Genomic DNA, 25,687 nt, shown 5'->3' on the forward strand with positions numbered 1-25,687 from the left:
GTTGAACAGATTGCTATCGCATTGTAACATCTTCTTTAAGGGCTCATTGAGAACTCGTGGTGGAAACGCAACTATATGTCTCCTGTAACAAAAAGTTTTAAGTGTTATTCTTTTATTAACTGTTAGGCTTTCATAATCAATTTATTGGGTTTAATCTTTCAAATTTTTTTTTTTTTTTGAAAGGCAAGCTTGCATCAGTCCGGACCGAAGCCTAGTCATCATTTGCACACACACACGCGCTTTCGGGCAGGAAACCCGAACCACACTCTGAGGATCCGACCCTTAAACCATCCCGAGAGGCAGGCGGGCCGGACCTTAGTCCCGGAGCGGGTCGGTAAAACCTTCCCTTTGGGCCACCTTCAAGGAATATATTTCAATTCCTAGAGCGGGTGACGAGGTTCGAACCCGAGACCTCTAGCCCTGCGAGTACACAAGTGTAACCGCGGTACCGCTGGACCGAAGATCCGTTGGTTAATCTTTCAGATTATAATAATACTATTATTTTAATGTCACAACACTATTTAAGACACTGTGATTAACACCGTTTAAGACACTGTGATCAAGCCGCAACGACTAGGCTATTTTTAGAAATATTTTAATCAGTAATTACAGTACGATAATCTTTTAACTGTTTTCGAGAAGTTATATACCTGCAACATAAAGCTTGACCATCAGTAAAATCGCGAGTGGTGTTCCATTGTGTATGCTTTTTCGCGTGGTAGTTAACCTCCTCATATAATCCAGGTTGTTTGTTTAACTGCCAATATTATATAACTTTCGTTAATAATAAGACTTAGATCAAATAGAAGAATGTATAAGATGTAATGAAGTTATAATAAACCTCAACTACAAGATAACACATTTTATTTTCGCTTGAGAAGACATTCATAGCAGAAATTTGAGACCATCCGAATTCGATCTTCTTTTTCAGAGAACCGAAAATAAACTCCCACACCAGCTTTTTCTTTTTGTAGTAAATCTTAGCAACTAAATCACCTTCATGTTTTGATGCCCACTGTCAAATAAATTTAAACCATTAATATTAATAATCTATATCAAACGACGAATCAAATTAAAGGTTCTAGTCTTTTTTTATCGAATCAAAATTTTTTTGAAAATTAACAAGTAAAACTAACCATCCATGACCCAATTTGCACAGAAACAGCAGGGATCTTAGAAGCATTTAACTTTTCGACTTGTGGCTGATGTCCATTCAGTTGAGTTTGTTGAACCGAAGTTCGTTTAATTTCGTTAATTATTTCCGGAATATCCAAATTCAACCCAACTCTGCGAAACCCCAACTGTAAACCCAAAAGTAACCAAATCAAAAAAGAAACAATAAAATAATAATAATAATAATTCAGTCATACTTGCACAATTAATTAAACAAGCATGCATGCAAATTTATAAACAGATAAAGTTTTTCCTATTCAGACGTACAAATATATCTATCTATGTACATAATTAAACATGCATGCATGGTATTTGCTAATAACTGTATAAAAAAGGATTAAGTAATAAAGAGAGAATTAACCTGATAATTGAATTTGATACTTTTGGAGGATTCACCGGCTTCAATTTTTTTATTATTTTGATTATTCACATGCTGATCCTGCAGTTGTTGATTATAGAGTTGATTATCTTGATTTTGAATTCTTTTTTCATTAGCAGCAGCCATTGATGTTTACTCTATACCTGATTATGGAATTACCTGAAACAATCACTTGCGCATATTATTAATCTGAGTTCATCAACTGTAATTCATCGTATTATATGCATAATGTATGTTGTTATTCGGAACATTCCATATATATCAGGTGACATGGCAATAGGATTTAATCACACGTGTAATTAACCTGAAATTTAGGTGTATTTTAGATTTTATCGGATGTTAATTTATAAATATGCAATTTATATAATATAATAATATTTACAGTAGTTTTTAAATGGTTAGATAAATATAATAGGTTTTTGCTGATGAAAAATCAGTTACGTTATCGTACATTTTTAGTTTCTAAATAAATGTTGTCTTGGTAAAGCACAAGAACTAATATACTGATTTTCTAAAAGATAATCTAAAAAGAAGTTAAGTTGGGCATGTTAATAATTCAATTAGTTTACCAACATTTTTTTTTTTTCAATTATTAGCATTCTTATGTAGATTTTGTTAGAGTAACATCAGACCTTAATAATTGACTAGTTCAAATTGAGAACTAATATGTTAAAATTATATAATTGACTAGTTCAAAGTTGTACTCCGTAGTATTTATTTATTTACTTTATGATACAATTCTTAAATTCATCAAAATCTCCCACATAATCAATTTATAATTTTAATTAAGACAAAATTACTAAAATCGTCCGTGTGTTTGTTTCTTTTTGCTCTTTTCATCTATGTATTTTATAAAATGCAATTTTCATCATTGATAATGTAAACGTGTTCCAATTTAGTCCCTAATGACATTTTTCAGTCCCAATTTCGTCTTCGTGTTAAGTGAGGGATCCTGTAGTATGCCAAATTTTCGCGGGGAGTCCAAATCATTAACGGATGTTAAAATTCGTCACCCCAGGTCCCAAAGTCCAAATCTCACCAGAGGAATAAATCTAATCACCAAATGTTAAAATCTTATTTCTACTTCAGAATTTCAAAATCTATTAAATCTCCAAAAGCAAAGCGTGTTCAAACCCAATTATGAATTTTTGAAGAGGACATGGATGGATATTTTTTTTATCAAAGGTAATTATCGTGCTTACGTGGGTAGTAAATCATCAAAATTACCATCGCAACCAGTTTAACAAATAACTCGGATAAGATCTAAATTAAACTACAATAGAACCCATTTCATTTAATCAACAATTTCGATCAACCCACTAGCCGACAACCTGTAATTTTTTCGGTAAGTCTGAAAAACGATTAGACCTAAAGTTGAGTTTTGTGTGCAACCGGAGCAACCGAAATAGCCAACGTGAGCAATTGAAGTCGCCACCGAAGTCGCGGTGTATATAGATCGGCAGAGGTTTCTTCGAACATAGGCAACATAGACAATCGCCTAGGGCTCAAAATTTAGAAGGGCTGTACGAAAACAGCAACATGATATATAACAGAGCAATTTCACACCAAGATCAAATCACTATCGATATTATTGGAAATCACAGTCAAAAATATTACACTTGAGCACTTGATCAATAACGATAGCAACACTTTGAACAATATAGCAAAATTTATAAATAATAACGACATGAACACTTGAACAATTGAGCACTAATCAACATAATAAGCAGTAGCAGAAGAGAAGAACAGATCCCTAAAGTTAGGCTTGAATCGTGTTTGAGGATTCGTGAGTTTTGGCATACAGCAACTCGTCAATTTATATAGCAGAGAGAGGAGCGTGTGAATTTGATAAAGAGCACAAATACCCCTTGAACTATTTAACACTTGACACAGGACACCTCCAAGAATGTAAAAGAGCAATAGCAACTCAACTTCCAACAACTTTAGCATATGAAGACCAAAGGTAGAAACAACCTGACAAAAGTAAACACACAATCATAAGAACACATATTTAAACAGAATAAGATTGGAAACAAGTATAATTTTAACATCCTCCCTCAATCTTATTCTGAAAGCAGTCTAATAATCCCAACTTTTGAGATAAGAACTGATGTTGAGCTTTGGGAAGGCCTTTTGTATACACATCATCAATTTGGCTCTTTGTGTCAACATATTCCAATCTAAGCATTCCAGATAAATTCTTTTCTCTCACAATATGAACATCTATCTCAAAGTGCTTGGATCTTTCATGAAAGACAGGATTGACAGCAAGAAGAATAGCAGATTTGTTGTCACAATACAGATGAACATGCAATATATCTTGAATGCCAAAATCCTTTAACAGTTTTAGAACCCATATGATCTCACAAGTAGTAGCAGCTAGGGATCTATACTCAGATTCAGTGGATGACCTGGAGATTGTGACGACCCGGAAATTTCCGACCAAATTTAAACTTTAATCTTTATATTATTCAGACACGATAAGCAAAGTTTGTTAAGTTAAATCTCAAGAATTTTAAACTGTGTTCATACATTCATTATAACCTCGACCAAATTCCGACGATTCACGAACCGTTATATATAAATAGATATGTATATGTATATATATATATTATAACTTGAGAATATTAATAAAGTATTAAACGTATAATACTTTACACGAACGTATTTGTTTCAATATGATTTTCGACGAAAAAAAATATATTAAATGATTGAATTATCAGAAACATTGAATTATGATTACAAGTCTCTGTTGAGAGGTCCACTATGATTTGAGAAAATCTATTCCTCTTAACGATATTCAGAATAATTTGCAAAGCTATTTATAAATAAAAACAAAAAGTGTCATTTACGAAAGTTAGACAAAAGTTAGTGGAGAGTTGGTTTCCATAATATTCTATTAATCTATTTTCAAACGTACAAAGACGTTTTCAGTTTAAAAAGAACTTTATTATTAAAACGTATATAACTTTTATAAATATCTAGAATCACTTTTGACAACTCATTACTTAACCAGTATAATAAATATAACGATATTTATATTTTATTTCATTAAATATATATAACGATTTAAATTAATATTATATATATTTATACGCGTATTATACATACATAGTTTTTTATACTTTTACTATACTTTAACTTTACCTTTACTTTACTTTTACTTTACTTTAACTTTAATAATTCATTTTAATAATTCATACTTTAATAATTCACTTTAATAATTCATACTTTAATAATTCACTTTAATAATTCATACTTTAATTATTCACTTTAATAATTCATACTTTAATAATTCACTTTAATAATTCATACTTTAATAATTCACTTTTATAATTCAAAAATCTATTATAAATAGAATTCAATAGGTTTCATTATTTCCTAGAAACTTGAAAATATATTTCTCTAAACTCTCTCAATTGATATATATATATATATATATATATATATATATATATATATATATATATATATATATATATTTGCTTTGTATTATTTCAAGATATTATTAGTATACATAAAATATTACGACGGAGTGCTGTCCGAGTGATTTCAAAATAGTTTTTTTTGAATGAGTCGAAGCTAAGGAAATTATGGGTTATAGCTATGGAGGTGATGGGTATGGTTCATGGGTATGCTCGTGAGGTCAATCTAGTGTTTATCATCTCCGTTGCGTCTACGTACTTTCCTGCAATATTGAATCTCAATATTGATACATTCGTGAATCCGAGGCCAACCTTGCACTTATTAAATGACGTTATATGTATTTTTACTACGAAATACAGTATTGTGAGTTTCATTTGCTCCCTTTTATATATATTTTTGGGACTGAGAATACATGCGCTATTTTTATAAATGTTTTACGAAATAGGCACAAGTACTAAAACTAATTCTACGTGGGTTTAAACCAGAAATATACCCTTAGCTTGGTAACATTAAACTACTTGTCTATGTACGGTAGGCGCGAATCCTAAAGATAGATCTATTGGGTCTGACAAACCCCATCCTGACTATGGGATGCTTTAGTACTTCGAGGTTATTTTAAACACACCTGATCTGGTGTACTTCAGAGGGTAAAACATGAACGTTAAGGCTTGTTACCGGGTGCCTACAACTTATAGAATACTTTTATACACTTGCGAGTGTACATATATTTATAAACGGAAATCTTGTGGTCTATTAATATATTGAAATGATTGTTATGATAAACCTGTGAACTCACCAACCTTTTGGTTGACACTTTAAAGCATGTTTATTCTCAGGTATTAAAGAAATCTTTCGCTGTGCATTAGCTCATTTTAAGGATATTACTTGGAGTCATTCATGGCATATTTTGAAAGACGTTGCATTCGAGTCATTGAGTTCATCAAGATTATTATTAAGCCAATTATAGTTGGATGTATTATGAAATGGTGTGCATGCCGTCAACTTTCGTTGTAAAGAAAGTTTATCTTTTAAAAATGAATGCAATGTTTGTAAAATGTATCATATAGAGGTCAAATACCTCGCGATGTAATCAACTATTGTGAATCGTTTATAATGTATATGAACGGGTCCTTTCAGTTGGTATCAGAGCGGTGGTCTTAGCAAACCAGGTCTGCATTAGTGTGTCTAACTGATAGTCGTTAGGATGCATTAGTGAGTCTGGACTTCGACCGTGTCTACATTTCAAAAGTTTTGCTCATCATTCTTGTCTTAAATTACCTGCTTATCATTCTTAGTCTAGACACATCTTATTGCATTGATTGCATGAATAGTGTATAGACAAAATTCATATCTTAGCGTATCTGCTAATTCATATCTTAGCGTATCTGTTACTGTAAACTTTGCCTGACATATTCCGTAAATTCCTCCGTAATCTACGAAAGCTTTTGCCCTATATAATTAGAATACCACCCGATAGCCGGAAAATCATTTCATATCGAAAAATTCTTTATTCAATCGTACGAAATGGAATTCGTCATTAGTTCAAGTCCCTCGGATTCTGAAATGGAATCCCACTCAAGTTCCGAAAGCAGTGTGACCGGAATGGATCAACCAATTAGTCATCATCTATTCTGGATGAATTGGGGATTGGTTCGTAGCCTCCTTAATCATTGGAGACAAGAAGAAGGTGATCCCTTCCATCCACCACATTGCCCTCTTGGCGAAGAACCTGAAGCACTTACCCGCGAACCTATCCGAAACACCATTTTCTCTCTTATTTCTAGAGTATCTCGTCACGATTACATACTACACCAAATTCTAGATTTTATTTATCCGCTCGTCCGAACCGACAATCACCCCGGTGTAATAGAAGAAGTCAACGAGCTTCGCGCTCGGGTAGTGGCTTTGGAGAATATGGTGCAAAGGTTACAAACACCAGCAGCATAAACAGTACCACCATCAGCAACACCAACAGTACCATCACCACCACCAACAACAACATCCACATCCCACACCGCAACATCAACGTCATACGCCCTGTAAATATCCAGGAATATCAACAACAACAAACGATGAAGTATTAATTCATAAACTTCATTGAAGAGATATCTCTGCGGCAGTTATGTAATCTCCAAATCTTAGAGATTATTTAATTCTGACCGTAAATCGGATGAGTGAACGAAGATGGTAGAGTAGAAACTTTGATCGAAAATGGTGTACGATTTACAAGCTAGAATTGTTTTACCAACAGCATCAACAGGACCGTAGCATCATCAACACAGTCAGTGCCGTCAGTATCGTCAGAATCAACAGCACATGTAACATCACAAACTCTGTCAGTTCAAGAATCATTGTGGACATCATTACGAATCAACAACAAATATATTGTATCAACGAGTTATGAAGTATTAACTCATTTCCAATCGAAAGATTTATATGTATATTTTATATGTATAAATTTTTAAACCATAATAAATCTTCCCGTACTAAGCTATTATGTGTGAATCTTAACTACTCAGTTAATTCATATTACAAATATGCAATGATGTACGTCCTTCGTCCGCAACTTAACCATCGTTAATTACAATCTCTGTCTCAATTCAATAAAAAATCCAATTTATAATAAATCAAGTGTATTATTCGAATATATGTTTGATTTTACGCTTTCATCATCGATGTACTCGAAACTTTTCAAATAACATCATTCGTACCTTGCGAAGTTCACAAGAATTTCACGAAAACCAACAAATAACAAAGTAATGATTCATAATTTCAATATTATTGAAGAAATACTTATGCAATTTATAAAGTTTTAAGGATTACTCAATTCTAGTTCCAACCATAAAACAAATGAGTTTAATTTAATATTAACTCATTAAATCTATATTACATCTAAAGAAAATATACACATATATTTTCATAAAGACTGTAATAAACTTCTTTTGTACAAAATATTAATTGCGAAATTTTTTTTAACGGGTAGGTAATACCCGAGAGATATATAAATTCACAATTAATATATTACATTTTTCGAAACTGATTCAGCAATCATCAACTATACTCCCTACTTTCACAACAATATCCATTCTTTCATATAAATCAAAACAATCATACTCATTCAAATTCAATTACATATTCTGATTTTGAAATCGCATAATTCAATTCAAAATATAACCAGTATCATCACTCTTAGATTCCTATATCTTTCAAAGCTATACTTTGACTTTAAAACTGTGTTAGAACATCATATGTATTAACGATTACAATATGTGCTCAAACCCTTCGAAATTTCTGAAGACACTTCAACTAAGGAACAATCGAGATGATGATCCAACCACATGTTACCCACAGTTATACACCTGAAAAACTCTCAAAACCCAAGTCATAGTTCGACACGTATCCGTGTTAGACCCTTTGGCATTTACTAGCTAAAATAACTTTTCAATTCCATTTCAAAATAGACAGTTTTGTCACAGCTCCAGCAAGTCATCTTCGACTTCTCAATCAAAACAGTCTTATTATAACCTCGATAGATACGTTGCCCTTTCGCCAACGTTACCGGGGAATCATTTATATTCACCACATTAGAAATAAACTTACCAACAACTTCATTGATCTTTGACTTTCCAAAAAAAAAAATCATTATAATTATCGAAACCCTATCATATACTCATTCGTACCTTATAACAAGAATTTTCATACCAATTATTGAGAATCAGCAATCAGTATTTTGAAACCTCGCAGCATGTCTACATCAACAATTACATATACACACAACGTCTACCTCCAAGACTTACATTCTTTGAATGAGAAATTTCTGAAAAACACCCTAAACTGCGAACCAGTTCTCGAAATTTTGAAAAATGCTGATGAAGCAGCAAAAACTGTAAACGACCTTAACAGTAAAAAGTTGGATGATAAAGGATAGTATATTGGCAAAGCTCAGAAAAAGAGAAGCTTTGGAACTGGAAAACGGATTGAGCAAAGTATGAATGAGGCTGTGGACAAATCACAAAGGCTGAACCTGCCTTCAAAGAATCCAAATGATTCAGTACTTACTGAAGTCATTAACGAATACCTTGCTCCTGACTCTAAACCCTTGCGGACAATATCCTTCATCATCCTCTGATATTAGACATTCTAAGATATCATCGTATCTTTCATTATAAATATCATCCATACTTCTGAAGATATTTTTATAATTATTCTTATCTGAAATCATTTACCTCTTCGCGCTATCTGTATTATATCATAAAAGAAACTATTTTAGTTTCTAAATTCTGAAACATTCGAGTTTAAAATAGGAATATTCTTGAAGAAGTGTTGGGAGCTGAAGCATGAGTTAGTATAATATAATGACACTTGATCAACGTGATTATATTACAGTAATTCATGCTGAGTTTCTAAATGAAACATGATGATTCACAGATCATAACGTCATCATGTGCTATGTTACACGACTCTTGTATTCTCTTTGATCTCTAAATATCAAGAAAATATTTCTTGATGATTCGGCCTTTTCCGAGGTATTCTGGTAATTTGACAAGTCAAGATCGTGTCATTACAATTTCCTTCCTAGAACATTAACAATGTTCATTCCGAAATTTATATCTGCGAATTCTGGACCATTACAAGCGGTGCTTAATCGCAAGAAGAAGAAACGGAAGGACAAAGCTCCGAACTAGAAATGGGAGTATAAATCATAGCAAATAGAAGAGAGCATTAACTGTGGATGACAATGATTATAGAAGAAGCAAGGACTTTGAAATATAAGGGAAGATATAAAACCCAACAATAACCCAGAAATCACAAATCGTATATATCAATGCATATAGCAATATAAAGACACGGGAGAACTAAAAACACTATAAAACCAAGAGTATAGTAGAAGTAAATAGATTTTTCCGGAGGCAGATGAAAAAGAAGAGCGACAGATATGAAAGTGAGGAGTATATCAAGAATCAGCACTGGATGAAGCATATTGACAAATACTTTAAAATATGAGTTGAGAAGGTGTGAGTTGTAAGAAAATAAATGAGGTGGATTTATAGTGAAATATCCGACAGAGAAATCAAAATGGATTATCGCATTAATTCGAAGAGGATCATAATTTTCTTAATCGCCGAATAATCAAATCCAATATAGATTACAAAGATTTTCTTTTCGGAGATCAATCGTGATGACGTCAAAAGATACGACGAATCACTATTATCTTATTTCATTCATTTACGATAACTTCACTCATACGCTTCGAGTAATCGAATTATTTTATCCATTCTTCTTGAACATGATAAAACTCTATAATCGTTATAATAATGTAACACCCCAGCTTAACATGACCACAATATTGTCCGCTTTGCCCGCAGGCGCACGGCTTTTTCTTGGCGACCACACACGAGAAGCACTTTCCCAGGAGGTCACCCATCCTGGTAGTGCTCTCGCCCGAGCACGCTTAACCACAACGTACTCGCACTTCTACTCAGCCTGTGATCCTAAAACGCGTTGTGTCATTTAAGCGTGAGTATTACCTTATAATCCCATGATCACTCATGTTCGTGGGCGATGTGGGATTTGCCTAGGGTGTTACATTCACCCCCCCTTAGGGACTCATCGTCCTCGATGAGGTTTGCCCCACCACCCCCAACGGCACATGAGTGGCTCTGATACCATTCTGTAACACCCCAGCTTAACATGACCACAATATTGTCCGCTTTGCCCGCAGGCGCACGGCTTTTTCTTGGCGACCACACACGAGAAGCACTTTCCCAGGAGGTCACCCATCCTGGTAGTGCTCTCGCCCGAGCACGCTTAACCACAACGTACTCGCACTTCTACTCAGCCTGTGATCCCAAAACACGTTGTGTCATTTAAGCGTGAGTATTACCTTATAATCCCATGATCACTCATGTTCGTGGGCGATGTGGGATTTGCCTAGGGTGTTACAAATAACATTCTCATTGTTAGTCATGACGACCTCTATCAAATTTCGGGGACGAAATTTCTTTAACGGGTAGGTACTGTGACGACCCGGAAATTTCCGACCAAATTTAAACTTTAATCTTTATATTATTCAGACACGATAAGCAAAGTTTGTTAAGTTAAATCTCAAGAATTTTAAACTGTGTTCATACATTCATTATAACCTCGACCAAATTCCGAAGATTCACGAACCGTTATATATAAATAGATATGTATATGTATATATATATATTATAACTTGAGAATATTAATAAAGTATTAAACGTATAATACTTTACACGAACGTATTTGTTTCAATATGATTTTCGACGAAAAAAAATATATTAAATGATTGAATTATCAGAAACATTGAATTATGATTACAAGTCTCTGTTGAGAGGTCCACTATGATTTGAGAAAATCTATTCCTCTTAACGATATTCAGAATAATTTGTAAAGCTATTTATAAATAAAAACAAAAAGTGTCATTTACGAAAGTTAGACAAAAGTTAGTGGAGAATTGGTTTCCATAATATTCTATTAATCTATTTTCAAACGTACAAAGACGTTTTCAGTTTAAAAAGAACTTTATTATTAAAACGTATATAACTTTTATAAATATCTAGAATCACTTTTGACAACTCATTACTTAACCAGTATAATAAATATAACGATATTTATATTTTATTTCATTAAATATATATAACGATTTAAATTAATATTATATATATTTATACGCGTATTATACATACATAGTTTTTTATACTTTTACTATACTTTAACTTTACCTTTACTTTACTTTTACTTTACTTTAACTTTAATAATTCACTTTAATAATTCATACTTTAATAATTCACACTTTAATAATTCACTTTAATAATTCATACTTTAATTATTCACTTTAATAATTCATACTTTAATAATTCTCTTTAATAATTCATATTTTAATAATTCACTTTAATAATTCATACTTTAATAATTCACTTTTATAATTCAAAAATCTATTATAAATAGAATTCAATAGGTTTCGTTATTTCCTAGAAACTTGAAAATATATTTCTCTAAACTCTCTCAATTATAAATAGAATTCAATAGTGTTTATCATCTCCGTTGCGTCTACGTACTTTCCTGCAATATTGAATCTCAATATTGATACGTTCGTGAATCCGAGGCCAACCTTACACTTATTAAATGACGTTATATGTATTTTTACTACGAAATACAGTATTGTGAGTTTCATTTGCTCCCTTTTATATATATTTTTGGGACTGAGAATACATGCGCTGTTTTTATAAATGTTTTACGAAATAGGCACAAGTACTAAAACTAATTCTACGTGGGTTTAAACCAGAAATATACCCTTAGCTTGGTAACATTAAACTACTTGTCTATGTACGGTAGGCGCGAATCCTAAAGATAGATCTATTGGGCCTGACAAACCCCATCCTGACTATGGGATGCTTTAGTACTTCGAGGTTATTTTAAACACACCTGATCTGGTGTACTTCAGAGGGTAAAACATAAACGTTAAGGCTTGTTACCGGGTGCCTACAACTTATAGAATACTTTTAGACACTTGTGAGTGTACATATATTTATAAACGGAAATCTTGTGGTCTATTAATATATTGAAATGATTGTTATGATAAACCTGTGAACTCACCAACCTTTTGGTTGACACTTTAAAGCATGTTTATTCTCAGGTATTAAAGAAATCTTCCGCTGTGCATTAGCTCATTTTAAGGATATTACTTGGAGTCATTCATGGCATATTTTGAAAGACGTTGCATTCGAGTCATTGAGTTCATCAAGATTATTATTAAGCCAATTATAGTTGGATGTATTATGAAATGGTGTGCATGCCGTCAACTTTCGTTGTAAAGAAAGTTTGTCTTTTAAAAACGAATGCAATGTTTGTAAAATGTATCATATAGAGGTCAAATACCTCGCGATGTAATCAACTATTGTGAATCGTTTATAATGTATATGAACGGGTCCTTTCAGAGACAGTGAGTTGTTTTTTACTTTTCCAGGAAATAAGGGATCCACATAAAAACACACAGCAACCAGATACAGATTTTCTAGTGTCAAGACATTTTCCCCAATCTGCATCAGAGTAAGCACACAAATTAAACATATCACTAGACTTCTTTATATTCACACCTTTTCCAGGTGAACCTTTGAGGTATCTCAAAACCCTTAGAGTAGCCTTGACAAGAGATTGTAAGGGAGCATGCATATGTTCACTAAGGGTTTGGACAGCATAGGATATGTCGGGTCTAGTATGGGTTAGGTAGATAAGTTTTCCAATAAGTTTTTGATACTCAGCAATGTTGTTGAGAAACTCATCACCTTTAGTAGCTTCAGAAGCTAGAATAGAGTTCACCTCTAAGGGAGTATCAATAGGCTTACACCCTGACATACCAAATTCATTTAACAGGTCAAGACAATATTTCCTTTGGGACAAACACAGACCAAGGTTATCTTTTATGATTTCAATGCCCAGAAAGTACTTAAGTTGACCAAGATCTTTAATCATGAATCTAGAATTAAGAAAACTTTTGACCTTATTGACTTCAGAATTATCATTACCAGTGATGATAATGTCATCAACATAGACAAGGAGAGCAACAAAGGTGTTATCTTTAGACAGAATATATAAGGAGAAATCATTGTTGCTTTGCACAAAACCATAATCAAGTAAGGCAGAGGTTAACTTGGCATTCCACATCCTGGGGGTTTGTTTTAACCCATACAAAGACTTGGTTAACTTACAAACTTTAGACTTATTATCAGATTCAAAACCTTTTGGAAGTTCCATATAAACATCTTCACATAAATCACCATATAGGAAAGCATTATTAATATCAAGTTGAAACAAATCCCAATCATATTGAACAGCAAGGTTTAACATACATCTAATGGTAACCATTTTCCCCACAGGTGAAAAGGTCTCATCATAGTCCAGACCTTCTCTTTGACTGTAACCTCTGGCAACAAGTCTAGCCTTATATCTTTCAATCTCACCACTAGACTTATACTTGATTTTGAATATCCATTTGCAGCCTATAGCTTTCCTGCCAACTGGCAGTTCAGAAACAACCCAAGTGTTGTTTCTATGCAATGCTTCAATCTCATTGTTCATTGCTTCTACCCATTTTGGGTCTTTGCAGGCTTCTTCATAAGAATCAGGTTCAACAGCCTTGTCAAGGGTAGCACTAAAACATTTGACATCATCATGCATACCTGAATAATTACAATAATTGCTCATAGGGTATCTCACCTTAAAGTTGACATCATAGTCATTGAATTTAGAGGGAAATGTTCTAGTCCTACTAGACCTTCTTAAGTTATCTGGGTTGCCACTTGGTTCATTTGTGCTGCCATGATCTGTGTTACTTTGTCCAGGGTCATTTTCAGAAGAAGATGATGTGGTAGATGAGGTGCCCTCAGGGTTTGACACAGAATCACTTGAATCAGTGGTATCATGGATCTCGGTCTCCTCCTCTGGAGTCTCAATGGGATCATGATCACTGCCACTGTCTTCTTCAATATTGTCTCCCCCATCATCAATGGGACTTTGAGAAGTGTTTGGTTCAAAAGAAGACAGACTCAAAAAAGTTTGTGTGATCATTATCACTAGATATATTATTATTTTTTGATTTTGGATTATAAGGAAATATAGTTTCATAAAACTTTACATCCCTAGAGAACAAAATGGTTTTTGACTCAAGACTCAGAAGCTTATATCCTTTTTTGACATTTGAGTAGCCCAAAAAATACATTTTTTAGACTTACTACTAAACTTATCACTATTATTAAGAGTACTAGCAAAACAAAGACATCCAAACACTCTCATGTGGGAGAGATTAGGAGCAGAATCATAAATCATTTCAAAAGGGGACTTTCCATGTAACACAGATGAGGGCAGCCTGTTGATAATATAAGTGGCAGTCAGAATACAATCAGACCAATAACACAAAGGTAAATTACTTTGAAATAACAAGGACCTAGCCACATTTAGCAAGTGTCTATGCTTCCTTTCAACAATGCCATTTTGTTGAGGAGTATAGACACAACTGGTTTGATGAATGATGCCATTCTCAACACGAAAATCTTCCATTTTTTTATTAACAAATTCAGTACCATTGTCACTTCTAAACATTTTTACCTTAGCATTAAACTGAGTTTTAATGAGATTAACAAAACACAAAATATTATCAAAAACATCAATTTTGGTTTTTAGCAAGTACACCCACACAGCTCTAGAGTAGTCATCAACAATGGCGAGGAAAGATTTGAACCCACCATAGTTGTTGACTTTATAAGGGCCCCACACATCCAGGTGAATTAGATCACCTATTTTTGAGGAAGTATGGTCACTCAAAGGAAAGGGATCCCTTGACTGTTTTGCCTTATGACAGATAACACAGACATCACCAGCAGAATCAGGATTGACCCCAATTCTGTCCTTGAGAATCTTAAGGACATGAGTGGCAGGGTGTCCCAATCTGTTGTGCCACATGGTAGCAGACCCATAACACTTATCATTTAAACTTGGATTTATGCTACTTTTATTTGAGACAATGCCACTACCTTTATCAAACAAGTATAGACCATCAACAGCATTACTAATCCCTATAACCTTCTTTAGATCCAAATCCTGAATGAAACAGTTTCCACTTGTAAAACCAATGAACATGTTGTAATCTTTTGAAAGTTTGTTAACAGAAAGAAGATTGACACAATATCCGGGTATGACCAAAACATCCTTTAGATAAAGTTTTTTGAAAGCTGTAAGTTTCCAATATTAGTGATTTTAGCTAAAGTGCCATTTGGATGTCCTACAGTCATGTTAAGTTTTGAAACATCAAACACATTAACTAGACCTTCACAGGATCCAGTCATATGTCTGGTTACTCCAGAATCAATTATCCATTTGTCATTAAAACTATTGTTAATAGTACCATTGGATTTAAAGAATGTGTCAAACTTAGAGTTGAAAACAACATTACAGTTTAAGAAACTACCTGCCATATTGGCATGAGCATTCCCTTGTGTGGATTGATTATGCAGCAGACTCATGAGTTGGGAAATTTATTCAGCAGTAAAAGGTTGAGACACACTTTCAGTATTATTAATATTAGACACAGAGTTATTACTCATGGCAGGTTTAGGATCACCCTTTTTAACCCACCCAGGGGATAACCAACAATTTCATAGCACCTATCTATTGTGTGACCAAGTTTTCTACATTTAGTACACTTAAGGTTAGGGTTAGGTCCATTACCAATCCTTCTTTTGTTATCAAAAGTCTTGGACACAAGAAAGGCAGAATTTTGATTTCTACCAGGGCCAAAACTACTAGAATGAGAGGATAACCTAAGGGATTCCTCTCTTGAGAGAATGGAAAAAGCAGTTTTAACACTTAGAAGAGGGTCAATTAAAAGAATATTGCTCCTTACAGAAGCATAAGACTCATCAAGACCCATGAGGAATTGCATAAGTTTAATTAAATCATCGTGAGTTTTGAATTCTTTATTAGCATCACACACACAAGTAGGTAACTTAACAAGAGCATCAAATTGTTTCCACAAAGCATTTAATTTATGATAGTAGTCTGACACCGTGGAGTTACCCTGAGTTAAAGAGTTAAGTTTTTGGTGTAAATTGAAGGTAACAGAACCATCTATTTTGTCATATGTCTCCTTTATTTCTTCCCAAACAGTTTGAGCAGACTTGGCAAACACTTGCCCATAAAACAATTCTTCAGAGATAGAGTTTAGTATCCAGGATAGTACAACAGAGTTGCACCTATCCCATTGTAACATAAGCACATTATCAGTTTGAATCTTTATGCAAGAACCATCAACAAAGCCAAATTTATTCTTAGTTTGCAGAGCTAAAGTCATAGCCCTACTCCAGACATTGTAGTTCTCTGTCCCCTTAAGTTTTAAGGAGACAAGAGCAGTGGTGCTAGTGTCACTAGCATGTAAGTAAAGAGGATCACCAAAATCAAGGCTACTCACTTGAGTAGTCTTTGATGGTCCAGTATCATCATCACCACCAGACATAATAGCAGAAAACACAGATCAAACAACCGCAAAGTAGACAGCAGAAACCAACAAATAACCACAAAACAGATAATGAATAAATAAATAAATAAATAAAGGTCAATAATCAACCAAGTGCTTCATCAGGTATTCACACGTTTCAAAAAACGTAGATCAAGAGATGGGCACTGGGATTAGGTCAACAAGGGGTAAAATAAAATGGAAAACCAAAGACAGAGTGAGAGAGAATGGAACTCCCCTATAGGGAATAAACCCTATCACAGCAACAGCAGAGTACAGAATAGCGGAGAAGAAGAACCCACAGAAGAACACGCCCAACCCTAATTAAGAAAATAGGGTTTCAATTTCTTCAATTTGAACAGCCGGATCACAATTAATTGGAGAACCACGCTCTGGTACCATGTACGAAAACATCAACAGGATATATAACAGAGCAATTTCACACCAAGATCAAATCACTATCGATATTATTGGAAATCACAGTATAAAATATTACACTTGAGCACTTGATCAATAACGATAGCAACACTTTGAACAATACATCAAAATCTATAAATAATAACGACAGGAACACTTGAACAATTGAGCACTAATCAACATAATAAGCAGCAGCAGAAGAGAAGAATAGATCCCTAAAGTTAGGGTTGAATCGTGTTTGAGGATTCGTGATTTTTGGCAGACAACAACTCGTCAATTTATATAGCAGAGAGAGGAGCATGTGAATTTGATAAAGAGCACAAATACCCCTTGAACTATTTAACACTTGACATAGGACACCTCCAAGAATGTAAAAGAGCAATAGCAACTCAACTTCCAACAACTTTAGCATATGAAGACCAAAGGTAGAAACAACCTGACAAAAGTAAACACACAATCATAAGAACACATATTTAAACAGAATAAGATTGGAAACAAGTATAATTTTAACAAGGGCCCAAAATTTTGAATATGTAAGTATATTTCTCAATATATTTAATTATATCAAATAAAAAATTGTCAACTAAAGTTCAAATACCTTGTTTTAATAGTAAAATACAATGTAAGTAAATAAATAGATAAATTAGAGTATTATTTTTTTATGCGTAGTAAAAAAATTTAACGTATATGTGGGCCAATTTTTATTCTCGTCTAGGGCTTTTAAATTGTTGAGACGACCCTGTAGATCGGCTTATGTTTATGTTTCTAATTCATTTTCTTTAAAGTATTCTTCTCAAATTAAACTGACAAATGTGTTTTGATTTTTTAAATGGCAGTGATATGTTTTTTATTGTTATAGTGTTGATGATTTTAATGTTTAGAAGAACGTAGATCTAATGAATGTGTTGAAATGTGTCTACGGAGATAAAAAAAAGTATGAGTCATAGTTTATCTTTGGTTCTTACGAACATATGATGAATTCATGAAACGACTTGTATACGAATGATGAATTCATGAAAGATTAAAATGAAGAACCTTCTCAATCGAAGTCTTTTAACGTTCATTAGCGATTTGGACTCCCCCCGTGTACTTTGGGGACATGGGGTGACGAATTTTAATGAAATTTGTAGCGTCCGTTAATGATTTGGACTCCCCATAAAAATGTGGCATACTACGGGGATCCCTCACTTAACAAAAGGATGAAATTAGGGCTGAAAAATGTCATTAGACACTAATTGCGATACATTTACGCTATTAATGATGAAAATTACAATTTTTAAAATACATGAATGAAAAGGACAAAAATGACAAACACATGAACAATTTTGACAATTTTATGTTTAATTAATCACAACTTATCATACAAGCTACTGCACTCTATCGTGTGAATATCCTGGGCCAACAACAGGGAATGCCATTCTTCTAAGTAGATTATACTGTACATTCTCACTATTAGTATCGATCAGGCCACTTGCTGGGCCAAGCCCACCCCGCTGTTTAGTCGCTGGGCCTGATCTATAATCCACTCGTAATTGACAATCACATTGTAAAAAACATCATGTTATATTAATAAAATTGTTTTCTTGTTTTTCAAAAAAGAAAAAAAAAATGTAAAATTGGTCAATATAGTTACGAAATTTGAGTAGTTAAAGTTTGAATGGTATATAAATATACTAGATTTAAGAGCCCGTGCGTTGCACGGCAGCTCTAACAAATAACATTTGAATACAATTACAATGTAGTTTTTGATAGTTAGACGTCAATTCCATCATCTTCAAGTTGCTACCGTGCTAAGTTTACAGTACAACATTGTTTCCCTGTAAATACAACCCCTCTCAACAATGCATCACCTGACTATATAATCGTGTTATTACCCAGTAGGTTCTAAAGCTAGTGCGTTACACGACTATTAAAAAGAACATTATAATTTAATCATGGTTGAATGATATGTACCTAACACGTGTACTATGAAAGTTGTAATCGCAACTTGTGTAGACGAAATATTCTTTGCCTTTCTAAGCTATTCACCATATGATCGCAATAACCTAACCCACAACCAACCAACCATCCGCGTTGTACACTTCTTAACACAAGTTTCATTAGCCATCATGGGAAAGTGTTGATCATTTCATCCTAATTGCAGTGTTGTAATTGACTTGGAAATTTTTGAATGTTACGTCGACATGCTTTGTATCGGATCCCTGTAAAAAGATAATATCATCATGAGCAAAAGTAAAAACAAACGATGGTTAGCCCAACCTAACCCAAGTAATAACAATTGATGGTGAATCCATAGAAATAAAGACCATAGCCAAACTCACCATCAAGCGAAGTTGAGTTTAACTTGTGGTACATCAGCAATCAGAATAAATTGTGGCTCCAATCAGTAACATAAATAAAAAAGAAGAAATAATATGGGACATGTATGATATTATTGGGATGAGTAAGATATTAACCATACTAACATATATTCCCTTTAAAAAATGAATTATAAACAAACAAAAAGTCCTAATATCTATAAACCAAATAATATATATGCATACACATGATTGCAACCATCTTATACACAAAATACGGTTAAGAACATGTCAAGAGTTCAATTATTTTCTCACACAAATAATACTGAATGTAGTTTTCTTGTTAATTCAAATCTCATATAAAGAAAACACAAGGAAAATATATTTGGTACCTTTTCATTTGTTTCTTTGCAGTGTATCGTGCCTTTCTAAAACTCATTCACCTTAGCAAGAGCATCTAAACTATACTTTACCAGCTTCCACTTTTGCTTATGTTGTTGGTTTCTCTTTACATTCCCCTTCTCTCATTAAGCGCTCTCAAATATGACGTCTAAAATGTAGAAACACGGGTGGAACCCTACTTTCATCAATTCAATAAGAGGAACCTATTTGGAACCTTAGACAAGATAAGGACACCTTGAAGCTTTTTTCTTTTTTGTCATTCAATCATTCTATCTAGCACTTACTGTGCAATCAAAATTAACATTCATCAAATAAACTTATATTAAATTAAATCTCAATTTACAATAATCATAAACATATACACAAAAAAAAAAAAAAAAAAAACAAAGAGATAAATACACCAACAATTAGAGATAGAACCTAGCTTCATCTTCTTTAAGTGTGCCTCTGCAAGGCTGCAAACTTTTGGCTTACTCACTATTTAAAAATTAGCTTATACAAATCTAAATGAAGCCATAAATCGTATTTTTGTGCCAAGTTATACTATAATCAGACTCTAGGTGGTAGTTACAACCCATTTAGTTGGGAGCTTCAATGGGTCAGATGCAAGTAGGTAAATGTAAATGGGTCAGATACAAAAAATAGATAAGTTGAAATGGGTCAACCTAAATTCCAAATAAGGCACGAAATGAGCTTAGAGGACAGGTTATCCAAGAGGTACACTATGTATAACCGATTCACATGCGTTATCCAAGAGGTATACTATGCCCATCTTGTCACCCTAAAATCCAAATAAGGCACTAAATGAGCTTAGAGGACAGGTTTCTTCTATCTTTTTTTAGCACTTATCAATTTGTAAAACTTACAAAAACATCATATCTGAAATGTGATACTTAGGAATTGATTTCGAACCCGTGTTCTGATAACTCAGTGTATATGAACTACACTTCTTTGCTTTACTCAATTTTTGATATGAACTACACTTCTTTGCTTTACTTCGTGTATATTACTTCTACAAACTACAACAAATTTAAGAAATGATATATTGTATCTATATAAATTAATAGATCAACGATTACTACAAAAAGTAACATAAATTTGGGATGAGAGAACGTGTTAGTACATTAGAGACTAACTAACCAATGAAAAAAGGACTGTGAGTGTTGTATCAAACTCAGATGCCCATTTGGTAGGTGGAAACAATTTCTTGGGCTGAAACTATAATATCCACTAATAACATCACATACATTAGCTGCAAGGGGTAAGGGTAGGGGTTGCAAAATGGGTGGGTCGAACCATACGTCAGGTTTCTAAAATGGGTCATACCTTATAATATAGAATCATTATGAATTAATATATATAGCTAATTAAAACAATCAATGAGTAGAAGAAGACGATTGATGTGATCAATCTTTTTTATGAATTTGAAGTTTATAACTCTTACCAGTCTTTACAATTTAATTGATAGTTAATGTTTAATGTTTATTTTGTTACAAAGTGTAATTACCCGGAATTTTCCGATCGTTCTATACTTATGAGATTAATATTTACATAAATTAAACCTTACCAACATGATAAGCAATCCAAACTGTTGAGACTTATATTTTTGAAAAGAGTTTTACACAACGTTTGACCGTCCAATTTGACCAATGATATCACGAACTATATAACACACGATAATTATACGATTATGTATATGTACATATCTATACATATTTAACATGATTTAATGATGGTTTAACATTTCATTGTGAACTAACAACAATGAGTTATAAGTATACTTTGAGACCACTAACTTAAGTTTTCAAAACGATAACTATATGTAACGTTCTTTGACATATATACTTACAATCTATAATGTGTTGTGATTTATGTCACCAATATGATTTAAGTGTAATGGGATTAATTTGTAACCAAAATAATCTTGATAAATATCGAACAAGTTTGGGGAAGTGTGGAGTGCACACTTGTTTGAACTTATCTTGATTATGACGGGGGTTCGGGGGCAGCGCCCTCGATAAGCGGGGTCCAAGGGGTGGCAACCCCTGGCGGGGTCCAAGGGCCCGATTTTGAGCTTCTTTTACCGTATCATACCCATCATCTATATGTATTTACTATTGATAAATACACATCAAATCAATATCCTTATCAGCCTTAGATCTGCCCTAGATAAGAGGGAATCTTATTTGTAAGCCAGCATACATTATTACTCAAAAATTCAACACAATAATTTGTCCTTGTTCCCTCAACAACCAGACTGTCCTATAAGTATCACCATCACCTTGGTTTTTCATTTTATTCTTACAACCATCTTTCTCTAACCAAAAACACACTCTTAGGAACTCTAAGTGTTCTTCACAATCTCAGCAAATACTCATGAAGAACTAGCTTCATGAACAACCTATAATCATCATAAGAAAGTTTGATCAAGATTATTTTCTATCTTTTCCAGTAGCTTTATCCAAGTAACTTGAGGTAGTAACCTTATTCATAATCTTATTCGATTCATATTTATATAGCTATCTTATTTTGTGTTATAAAATTTTTAACAACAAGAACATAGTTTGAATGATTTCAAACCTGTTCGCAAACTAAATAGATCCTTCTAATTTGATTTTTAAAACACTTCAAAACCTGTAATATATCATATTATGACAAAATCGGATTAATCATATCTTGGCTAATTAACATAATATTTAATATATATTTATTTATGATTTGATTTTATATATTTCAGGACCACCCGTAAACAACACGAGAAGATTAATCATAAGACCTCATGATTGTACGCAACACGTCATCTGACAACACGGTACTTTATGTACGCAACACGTCATTTGACAACATGGTACCATGGGTCGAGATTAATTCTGATCAATACGAATACGATGGGGTCTTTATTTATTTTATTGAGCAACTAATTGTGGACCATTAACAACAGACTGCTAACTACGGACTAAGAAAATATTAAAAGTATTATAAGTATATATATATATGTAACGATTACTTGAAAAGAAAATATGTTGATATATTATATATATGGTTAGGTTCGTGATATCTATCGGAGACCAAGTCGAGTTAAATACCTTCAAGGAAAAGGTGAGTATATAGTCCCACTTTTAAACTCTAAATATTTCGGGATGAGAATACATGCATTTTATGATTTACGTTATGGACACAAGTGATTAAAAATATATATTCTACGTTGAGTTGTACCACTGGCATACTTCCCTGTAACTTGGTAACTACTATTTACATGAGGTATTGTAAACGCGAATCCTGTTGATAGATCTATCGGGCCTGACAACCCCAACCGGACTGGACGACCAATATTCAACGGTTGCACAGTACTTCGTTTCGGTGACTACACTTGGTACGGTGTAGTAAGATTTCATAATAAAGGGAATATGCGACGTTGATTAAATGTTAAGTATGGTTATCAAGTGCTCAACAACTTAGAATATTTTTATTAAAACATTTATATATGAAATCTTGTGGTCTATATTTATAACGCTGCCGGCATTAAACCTATATCTCACCAACTTTATGTTGACGTTTTAAGCATGTTTATTCTCAGGTGATAACTAAAAGCTTCCGCTGCAACATGTTGAATTTAAGCAAGATCTTGAGTATGCATATTTGTGTCAAAAATATAACTGCATATCGGAGGATTTGTAATGTAAAATATGTTGGAAGTCGTATTGTTATTATCACATGTAAAGTTTGTAAGTCTAAGATTATCGCTAAACGATAATCATTATTAAGTTGTTTAAGCCTGGTATTTGTAATAAAAGCTATGGTTTGTATTGTAAAAACGAATGCAGTTTTTGAAAAATGTCGCATATAGAGGTCAATACCTCGCGATGAAATCATATGTTATTGTATTCGTCCTTATGGTTAAGGTCGGGTTATGACACAAAGTATTTGGCCAATCGATGATATAAATATTATTCAATGTTGACATTATATCCTGAACCAGCCTGCATCAGCTAGCGTTTAGGTGTCAATTAATTATAGTTAGAGTAATTTACATTTGGATCACGTCTCAATAGATATATAGCATATTACATGTGTAATATTGAAGGTATATATTTAAAACCCTTATGTGCCTTCGGGTTGGACTTCCTTGAAATCTATATAGGACCAAGGTTCATCGTAAAGAACAATGATGATTGTTGTGTGTATAACAAAAGTGCCAAACTGTTTGTAATTTTACAAATAAACAATCATCGTTTTGTCACAACTTTAATTCATATAAATGGTGGTGAAATAAAATCAAAGAAAAAAGAAACTGTATCCTTAGATCATTAGGTGTCAATTCAGCAAGTCCAACACAATTGACATATTAAACCACTGTTCCATATCACTAGTTTGGGGGGGGGGGGGGGGGGGGGGGGTCAAAGTAGGTTCTATAAATCTCACTGAGTTATACTTGGCGTGTATTTCTAATTGAAATTATAAAATACCTATAAACATAAAGCAGATAACCTGTGTTTTTTGTGAAGATCAAAATCCATTTCTAATCTATCCTTCATGTATATCCATATGAGTAATGTCAATATAAATATCCCGAATTTACAGTCACCTACAAAAAACAACAAATTAATCGATTTAAGGTTATGAATATATAAATTATATGAACTTTATAAAACTCGAACTTCAATAAACCTGCAGTCAACATCGGATACAGAAAGAAATCGATAGTAACAAACCTGTAATGAAATCGTTTAACTTCAATCTTGATATCGGTTGATATTTGATTCCAGGCGGATAAAAAAACCATTTATTCAAATCGCTTCGTTAAACATGAAGCCCAAAAATATCCCTGTTGTCGAATCGAGCATCATTTAAATCTGAGATGGTTGTAATAGTTATTATTTATAACAAACAGTAAGTGGATTTTGTTACCAACCTTATATTCCAAGACTTTCACAACTGCTTTACAAATGGCAAAAGAGTACCCCTTCAGAAGAAGTAACTTTGGCCACCTTGATTGAAAAATCAAACACCTCTTTGTGAATGAATATTATATCAGAACATTACTACGACAATAATATAAATAACTTAAACTAATAAAGCGATATAAATTTCACTTTTACTTAATTTTAGTTATACCCATATGAACTGATAAGATATTATGCAACACATCTGCCCGTTCATAAAATAGATAATTTTTAATGTATATGTAAAAAGATTAGATATATTACCTGAACTATGAGTAAAGTTTCAACTAAATCAAGAGGGTAGTGGTGTATGGTTTGTCTAATACCATCAACAACACCTGAAATTAGTGACACTCTTATACGGATAACTAATTGCAAAAGATTGCATACGACTTCTTGATAAGGATAATTAAGCAAATACACTAAATGGAAAAGGGTAATTGTATAGACGAATAATATAGCACAAAAATAACTCACTTATTGAATAGTTCTGAAGAATCTCATCTGATGATGGGTTGATAGGATCAATCAATTAAAACCCTACCCAAATGTTATTCCGTATGTTAACCCTAAGAATTGAAGAGGCAATCGATGCCTATTACCAACAATTAAACACGTC

General features: G+C 33.2%; 1 protein-coding gene across 1 annotated transcript; it reads right to left on the reverse strand.

Moving 5' to 3' along the window:
- Positions 1 to 16,097: 16,097 nt before the first annotated feature.
- On the reverse strand, positions 16,098 to 17,009 carry LOC139853550 (uncharacterized). The gene has a single exon (XM_071842937.1). The coding sequence runs from the start codon at positions 17,007 to 17,009 to the stop codon at positions 16,098 to 16,100; it is 912 nt and encodes a 303-aa protein (XP_071699038.1).
- Between the last annotated feature and the right edge of the window lie 8,678 nt (positions 17,010 to 25,687).

Source organism: Rutidosis leptorrhynchoides, chromosome 6 (assembly GCF_046630445.1).
Source record: "Rutidosis leptorrhynchoides isolate AG116_Rl617_1_P2 chromosome 6, CSIRO_AGI_Rlap_v1, whole genome shotgun sequence".
Taxonomy (NCBI): domain Eukaryota; kingdom Viridiplantae; phylum Streptophyta; class Magnoliopsida; order Asterales; family Asteraceae; genus Rutidosis; species Rutidosis leptorrhynchoides.

Excerpts from the sequence above, each read along its gene's own strand:
- LOC139853550 (XM_071842937.1), bottom strand. The coding sequence starts at position 17,009 with ATGTCTGGTGGTGATGATGATACTGGACCATCAAAGACTACTCAAGTG.